This window comes from Haplochromis burtoni, unplaced genomic scaffold, assembly GCF_018398535.1.
Source record: "Haplochromis burtoni strain Fernald_Lab_line unplaced genomic scaffold, NCSU_Asbu1 Contig_2229, whole genome shotgun sequence".
Classification (NCBI taxonomy): Eukaryota; Metazoa; Chordata; class Actinopteri; order Cichliformes; family Cichlidae; genus Haplochromis; species Haplochromis burtoni.
In genome coordinates, this window is record NW_024584590.1 from 4,929 (window position 1) to 13,755 (window position 8,827).

At 36.7% G+C, this 8,827-nt stretch overlaps 1 protein-coding gene across 1 annotated transcript in view; it reads left to right on the plus strand.

Annotated features, from left to right (window-relative positions):
* LOC102297106 (transient receptor potential cation channel subfamily M member 5) overlaps positions 1–8,380 on the plus strand; it is a gene marked incomplete at its 5' end in the record, with an annotated part of 13,304 nt that extends 4,924 nt beyond the window's left edge. Inside the window, 13 exons of the mRNA XM_005952830.3 lie at positions 907–1,019; positions 1,104–1,220; positions 1,340–1,383; positions 1,525–1,757; positions 2,138–2,253; positions 2,540–2,672; positions 5,823–5,997; positions 6,161–6,326; positions 6,419–6,600; positions 6,918–7,050; positions 7,141–7,213; positions 7,898–7,991; positions 8,145–8,380. Of these exons, the coding sequence (XP_005952892.3) occupies positions 907–1,019; positions 1,104–1,220; positions 1,340–1,383; positions 1,525–1,757; positions 2,138–2,253; positions 2,540–2,672; positions 5,823–5,997; positions 6,161–6,326; positions 6,419–6,600; positions 6,918–7,050; positions 7,141–7,213; positions 7,898–7,991; positions 8,145–8,176 (1,611 nt within the window). The remainder of the gene's footprint in view (positions 1–906; positions 1,020–1,103; positions 1,221–1,339; positions 1,384–1,524; positions 1,758–2,137; positions 2,254–2,539; positions 2,673–5,822; positions 5,998–6,160; positions 6,327–6,418; positions 6,601–6,917; positions 7,051–7,140; positions 7,214–7,897; positions 7,992–8,144) is intronic.
* Between the last annotated feature and the right edge of the window lie 447 nt (positions 8,381–8,827).

The window sequence follows — 8,827 nt, forward strand, 5'->3', positions numbered from 1 at the left end:
TAATGATATAAAATATATTTAGAGGCAGCAGCCCAAGATAGTGTGTGTCCGTGAGCACCTGTGATCACACCTGTGTGTATGAACGCGCTTGTGTTCATAAGTGTCTTAACGCATTTTGAATCATCCAGGTAAGGAAATCCCAAAAGTTGATTCTATTCATTTAGTTGTAGCGTTTTCAGTGGGAGAAATATTTTGTCACTCATCTAATTGACTTCTTCCGAAACTGGCACCACTGACTGACAGTGTATCATCAGGTCATCATCACTTTCATGATCATTGATATTCAAATTGTCATGACCGTTTACCAACAACCACTGATCAAAAGACCCCTGATTAATGGCCATGAGTACAGAGTTCACCCACAGAGAGTTGGGGAATGGCCGCAATCACAGCAGTCCTCCTCTATCCCTGGTCCTCTGTAACGTTTTTAACCTAATATGCTGGTTTTTTTGCCGCCAAGAGTGACGTCATCTACAGGATTTTCCTCTCTCATCCCAGCCCCGTTAATGTAATTTCCAATAGTACATGGGCATTCAATCTGAAGTTGTATCAAATCTTTATTTTAAACATATAAATAACAAATGTTAATAAACATAAAAACGCTATCCAAAAAAGCTGTCATATTTGCATGAAAAAATATTGAACATTTTCTGTTTATTAACGCTTACTTATTTAGGTCATTGTATACAATGACCATAGATTTGATTGTATACAATCAAATCTATAAATGTACACTATCATTGAATGAGACCATGTAATACACAACAGTACAATCATTTGAATTATAAATGAATTCAGTACAAAGTAAAAATGGCATGATGCTTCAAAAAACAACACATCCCACCTTCATGTTTAGCCAGTGAGCTGCTGTTGATGGATAAGGACTGCTTTTCTGTCTTCTTCCAGTCTCTGTTGTCCCATATCTGGTGGGGTGATATGAAGAGGAAAACAGAGGTCTGGAAGCTCCTGCTCACTTTCTTCTGCCCCATCCTCTGCTACACCAATCTCATCTCTTTCAGGTAAAATTCTTTTTTTTTTCAGATGAAAGGCTTGGAATTTTATTTGGTATTTTTTAAACCTTTACCCCTTATTTTACCTCATAGAAAACAAGATAATCAGTTGGAAGAGGAGGAAGGAATTCCTAATGAGGATGGGCCAGACCAGGACACTAACAGTCTCTATGGGACCACCGTCTTCTCTTTCGCTGACATCAAACACCAGTAATATTTCTACTTGTACTCTTCAGTGTTAATCTGTAGAACATCAGTTTGTTGTCTTTATGTTATTGATTTCCATTAGCTAAAGTCTAATAATTAAATCAATTTTATTTTTCTTACAGCAGTGACGTTGATTCAGAAGTTCACAGGAGTGGTACTATTAAAGGTGAGTCCTGTTTAAAAAGTCATCTTTGAATAAGTGTTGTCACTCACTACAAGAAGAAAGTCTGACTAAAGAAATGATTCTTGTCTCCATATGCTGTCATTTTACTCACTTTCCAATCTGTATTTATAATCCTTGATACAGGTGTACCTTACCGACCACCACAGCGTCCATTCATAGTGTCACGCTGGTGTCAGTTCTGGTTTGCACCGGTCACTTCTTTTCTGGGCAACGTCCTGATGTACTTCCTGTTTCTCTTGTTTTTCGCCTACGTGCTGTTGGCTGATTTCAAGCCCCCACCACCCTCAGGTCCAGGTGCTGCTGAGTGTGTGTTGTACTTCTGGGTATTCACCCTCGTTTGTGAGGAGATCCGACAGGTGAGTGAAGAGACACATCTTACTTAGAACTTTATATCCAGACAATTTTGGTAGCTATAGAAAATGTAAAGGGAAGAATTGAAAATAATAACTGAACTATTGCCAAAGTGCTATTGCAATACTGTGGTTAACATGCTCCTGTGTCACAAAAAAAATATTAGATTTTAATGTTTGTTACTGATTTCATATAACTTAACAAATGCACTGAAGATTAAAAGAAATCACATAAATTCAAATCTTATTCCTGTTGGATTTCTACTTGATCTTTAAAATGACAACAGCACATAGAGAGTGGTTTTCTGTGTTTGGATACATGTCACCTGTTTATAGTTTGGTATAGCTTTTTTCTACTTGTTTTAACTTTTATCTTCTTCTTCAAGACAATTTTTTTGGGGACGATGACTTGGCGTCAAAGGTTCAGACTCTACATTAAGGATGTGTGGAATAAATGTGACCTCACTGCCATCAGCCTGTTCATTATAGGACTAATCTGCAGGTATGGACAAGAAATAAAAAATAATAAATGTTAATACTGGATTACTGAAAAAAAAAAAAACTTGAATGAAGCTTTGTCATTGCAAATTGTAACATTTGTATAAGTGCTGTCCTTAGTTTGTGTCTATGGATGTAACGTGGCATAAATAATTTCCTTTCATCTTCCCCCAGAACTTTTCGTCACTTAAATTTAAAATATTTTCTCCTTTAAAAAAAACAAATTTTACAGGTTTGCCACCAGGTGGTGCTGCTACCTTACTGATTCAACTTAACTGCTTGTGTTACAGGATGTTCCACTTGTCACATGAATTTGGCCGGGATATGCTTTGTTTGGACTACATGGTCTTCACCCTTCGACTCATTCACATTTTTGCCATTCACAAGCAGTTGGGGCCAAAAATCATCATTGTAGGAAAGATGGTGAGAAAGTTACCATCAGTTTATGGGGCACCGTTTGTAAAGTGAAACATGCTGAAATTAACGGCAACATTTTTCCACACTTAGCTCAGAACTTTACAAAAACATGGTTTTTCGAGTAATTTTTTTCAACATTTCCTAAAATATTTGTAACTTTTCATATTTAAAACACAATTTTAAATGTTAAATCTAAATGTTAAATATTAACTCTAAATGTTAAATATTAAATCCAAATATTATATTTGAATCTAAATGTTAGAGGAAACTAAATATTTAGCTAACATGCAAATTTATTGTAAGGATCAATGGGAATACCAAAATAAATAAATTTCTACATGAGCTTTGTGAGATTTGATAAGTATCTGAGGCTGAGACCACAGGACTGTAAAACATGATTGTTGGGGTTCATTTCTGTACTAAACAGTCATTTCAAGATTAGCTAATTGTTATTTACTAACTAATGTTGATCATGAGACTAAAGTCATCTCACTTTGTTAATATAATTATAATATGGCTAATATTATAGTCATTATATTAATCATTATTTGTTATTACAGCAGTGAACTCTGTGTCAAATACTGAGCTTCAGTAAAGATTCAAGTTGCAGTTATTTATATTTCCTACCACCTTAAATCTTCACTCAAAGACAAGTATCTTTGACTGTGTATATATAGATGTATTATATATAAGAGACAAATGTTGTTCGTTTAACATGTTGGCATTACTAAATTTGGCTCAATGCTCATATATATGTATAAAAAGAAAATGTATGAGCTGTGATAACTGTTTCTGATAGAATGAAGAGTAGACTGATATATTAAATATTCCTTTATTGGGTGAGAAAATCAGACCATGTCATAACTGCTTTAAGTCATACAGAATAGATATCAGAGCCTTAAACAGGCTGGCTTCTGCTAAATGGGTCAAACTGGGCAGAAAGTATACAAACACATAACATTCTTATAGAATATGATGTAACACTATAGATCAACTTACCTCAAAATATATAAAGCATATAAACAATTACAGCAATATGATGCAACAAACACAGCAGTGCTACTAATACAAAATACTCAAAGCTTCATAGAACTGAAACAAACATTTATTTTAGGTTGTTAAATCCTCCCAATTCTTTCGATCTTTAGGCTGAAGGAAGGACAGTACTCGGTGTATAGATGCTCAACAATCCTTTAATCCATACAATTCAACACTTTAAGAGCACAAACCATCCGGATGGGGAGACATCCATGAAGAGGGTCACAGCAAATCTCAAACTGGTGGAGGGTTACTCAAGCTCTTATAGCCTCTTTTGGCCCCCACCTAGTCGTAAAAACCTAAACATTCACATTCTTTCTAGAGCCTGACTTATGGCCTTGGCTCCCTATTTTGTCTGCCTTCAACAACGGTGGTGAAGGGGGTGAAGCTACCGTGGAATGTGCTCTCTGTCTCCTCTACTATCAGAAAAAGCAAGGTCCTGACTCTCTGAAAACAGTATTTCTTATAACTCAGCAGTATAATGCATCATAAACAATATCATTCATTCACACATGAATCAGCAGTCTAATGTAATAGAAATCAATTTAACAAATGTAATAGTTATCACCTTCTTCTAATTCAGGAGAATACTGCAAACTAAAACTACATAATAATTTCACAATCTTTAATTAGGGGTATAACATAGCATAAGATAATATTATAATCCCACAAGGTCCATTCTGCTGCTGATACATACTTTAGGTTTCTGAATATTAAACTTGTTTCTGCCTTTCATACTGTGTAACCTGAAGGCCCTGAGTACTTTCTCCCACACTGACAAATGATAAAATTATTTGAACATTACCTAATAAGACTGATTCAGGACAGACAATTAGTTATTTTAAACTTTTCTAGCAGTCCTTCACAAACAGGGAACAGTCTGTCTAGTCTCTCCATGTGTCAGCTGCTGCTGACTCTTCCTCCTCCTCCTCCTGCTTCCTGCTTGTGCCGTGATATTCAGGACCGCAAACCGAGCAGCATCACTGACTTTCAGCTTGTTGTGTTTGTGGATATATGACTGACTTTAATTATCCATAAAATCATCACATTCTCTGTAAGATTAAGGTTGACTATTGAACAGTGTATATTTTAAAGTAAAGGCTTTAAGTAAACACTGAAAGTACTAACATCGCTAATGTCACATAACTCTGCCGACATGTGGCCAACGGTAATGTTTTAATGTTCTTCATTATTCAACATTTGCACATAAATAAGTGACATATTGTTCAGTACTTTTAAAAGTTTACTCTTCGGCCACCTCGCTTCCACCATTCTTTTTGGCAAAATTATGCACACCCACCATCGCGCTATGAATTCTGGTATATGTTGGGCCACGAAGTCTACACCGCCACATCCCTTAAATTCAGGGAAATGAAGTACGCATTTGAGGGCCGCATTTCGAGCAGCCTTTGAATTGGGACAGCCTTCGTCACATCGCTGTAATGTAATCGGCCTTAAAATGGCCTTTAAGGCTGCAGACCCTAAATTGGGATACAGCCTGTGTCTGCTCTCCCCTGATGGTCACTTCTCAATGCCATGAGCTGCTTCACTTCTTACCTATGAGCATGTCCAGCGATTTAGCTGGACTTGTGCTGCAGCGATTGTGAAGTGGAGACTGCAGCTGCTGAGAGGGCACTACTGCTGAACCTTTGGATGGCCGACAAAACGGATCTTCCAATGTTTTCAGCTAAATGACTGGACGTGCTGGTAGGCAAGAAGTGAAGCAGCTCATGGTGTTTAGCACACTTTTGCACCGGAGGGTTTTCGTAAAGCTTTTATTTTGATATTTTCCGTTGAATTTGCATGTTAGCTAAATATTTAGTTTCCTGTAACATTTAGATTTAAATATAATATTTAGATTTAACATTTAGATTTAATATTTAAAATTGTGTTTTAAATATGTAAAGTTACAAATATTTTACGAAATGTTGTAAACAATTACTCAAAAAACATGTTTTTGTAAGGTCTTGAGCTAAATGTGAAAAAATGTTACCGTTAATTTTTGCATGTTTCACTTTACAAACAGCGCCCCATATTAGTTGGCATTACAACTGCGGTACACTCATTATGTTTACATATATAATGGCTAAAACAAGATCACAATTTCCTCTTGTTTAGATAAAGGATATCTTCTTCTTCCTCTTCTTCCTGGGTGTGTGGCTAATGGCGTATGGAGTTGCCAATCAGGCTCTGATCTACGCCTATGATCCAAACCCGAATCGCATTTTTCGGAGAGTTTTCTACAGGCCATACTTGCACATCTTTGGACAGATCCCTGTGGAAGAGATGGATGGTACATGTGTTTGTGCAGCTGGCATAAAAATAAGAAAATCTGTGTTAAAGCTGAAATTTCTTTTAAAATGCTGCAGTTTCCTGGAACCTACTTTCATCACAGCAGTTTGAAATTGAGTGTTATTATAATTTTAATCATTTCTTATTTTTCCAATTTATTGCAGTGGGCAAGGACTGGGATATCACTTGTACACACAATGTGACTTTGATTGAGAGCGGTGAAGAGCCGTGTAGAAGTCATGAGAGTAACTGGCTGGTAGTGATTCTGCTAGTTGTATATCTCCTGGTCACCAACATCCTGCTCATCAACCTGCTTATTGCCATGTTTAGGTAAAGAACCAGTCTGTCATTATGTTTCTCTGGCTGCATTCACAAACTGAATGGTTTGACTCAGTGGCTCTGATCTGCTTGTATCCACACAGCTACACTTTCTCTAAAGTGCAGGAACACAGTGACATCTACTGGAAGTTCCAGCGTTACAACCTGATTGTTGAGTACCACTCCCGTCCTGCTTTGGCTCCGCCTTTCATTATCCTCTCACACATCAACCTCTTCATCAAGAGGGTCATCCGCAAAGTGCCCTCTGTAAAGATTCACCACTTTGGTCAGTATTGGATCAGGGGTGTTACTCTAATAAGTTATTGTTACTTAACTCTAAAAAATCAAATGCTGAGTGAGGAATCCACGCATGATTAGAATTAGGTAATTTCTTAAATGTCTTCTAAATTTTATTTGGTAATTGTGGGTTTTGGTTAAACAGTGCCAGCCCTGTTATCACTCAGTTACTAACTGAAAATGGCAGTGCCAAGTTAAAAGACTAGGCTTTTTGTTTACTTGCTCACTGACCTCAGTTTAGCAGTGATGAAAGCATGAAAACTGAATTGAAAAGTAATCATTTCAACTCTTGGTCTTTTCTATCAGTGTTAGACTTGGAAGCAAAGGCAGCGAACAGATTATCAACGTGGGAAACGATTCAGAAGGAAGACTTCCTGACTGCTCAAAACAAGATCCAGAAAAGCAGCGACTCAGAAAGGCTCAAACGGATGTCTGCCAAGTGAGCACACCTTCATCCTCCACTGGAGCAGCATTATTTATTACTGTGTGACTCCATCATTCTGAAGTAAATGTATCTTTGTTTATATAGGGTAGATGGTGTGCTTAAACATCTGAGTGAAAGCAGAGACTTCGAACACAGACTACGGTCTCTGGAGAATCAGGTAAAATTGAAGCTCCAACTTATCATTTTGTACCCTTTGATTCATTCATCATACATATGTGGAGCTGCTGTGAAAGAGCATGTCTGCAGAGTTAAATTATTCTAAATATAGGTTAAAGCACTTCATAGCAGGTGGCAGTTGGCAAATTACATTAAGAGGAAGTTGAAACATAGGGAAAATACCTACTGTACAGCAAAAAGACAGTTTCAGGTTGGATAATGTGAAGTTGTTTCCTGGTTGATGTTTGTGTGAAGGTAAGTAATTCTTTAGTAAGTACTTTCATGGTTTGGAGAATGTCACATGAAAGAAACAGATGCAGAACTTAAACTAACCAACTTAGTGCAATCAGTGGTATAAATGCGTGCATGTGCAAAGAAATTGTGTAGGCAATACCATCTAGCGCAGAAAAGAAAACCAATTTCTAAATGTGTCTGAGAGAAGAGAGCCATTCAAGAACTGAACTGAGGGCTTTTATGTAGCACTGGCAAACAGGGGCCAGGCTTTGCCACTGTCACTGCTTGGAAACAGGCCACAATAGCTTCTCCAATGCCTACAGATGAGACCTGCCACATAACAGGTTGAAAGGAAAGGATGAGATGCTTTTTTTCAAGTGGTTTTTCTTGAGGTTTAAAAATGGCTATTCTCTCAGATACAGCTTTATGTTATTCTGCTCTTTATTTCCAGATGGATTATTGCTCTAGTGCCCTCAGCTGGGTTGTGGATACTTTAGCACAAGGAAGCACATTCAAACCTCCTCGCCCCCCACCTGCATCACGAGGTACTTATGATTACAAAACAACCTGCAATATTCCAATATTGCTTTCAATACAAACTCAGCTAGCCTAATCTTATTTTAAAAATATTTATATTACTTTTTTGTGCTAAAATTGGTCCCTCTCACTTTTATTATTCTATCTGTTCTTCTACACAGACGTGGTACCCTCCCCTTGCAGCTCAACTTGATTAAATGACGCTTTAAATCAAGGAGAACACCTTCACTCATGTTCTTTTGACAACTTCTGTTGCAGTCTGCCACCATGAGCCTCACCGAACTGTTACCAATGCTTATAAAAGCAAAAAAAAAGAAAAGTATTTAGCCTATGCCATGTATTTTAGATAGATAGATAGATAGATAGATAGATAGATAGATAGATAGATAGATAGATAGATAGATAGATAGATAGATAGATAGATAGATAGATAGATAGATAGAATAGATAGATAGATAGATAGATAGATAGATAGATAGATAGATAGATAGATAGATAGATAGATAGATAGATACTCCTGTAATTTTAAAAATTATTCTGATGTAATCTGTAGAGTTACATTATGAGCATCACAATACTTTTGTTCAGTTCAGTTACACTTTAAATATATGAGTTGTATTGGTATGTCTGCATTCTTGTTCTTTAAGTATAACATTTTCATACCTAACAATAAATAAATGTTTACTAGAAATACAAAATAATAACCCTATTTCAACAATTTTTAAGCATTTAATTAGTAATAATAACTAGCCTGGCTGCAGGTGTATCATTGGATGTCAGTAGCAGTTGCTAAAAGGCAGCGTTTGTTTCTTTTGGACACAGACGGGGTTGCTGTATACTTCTA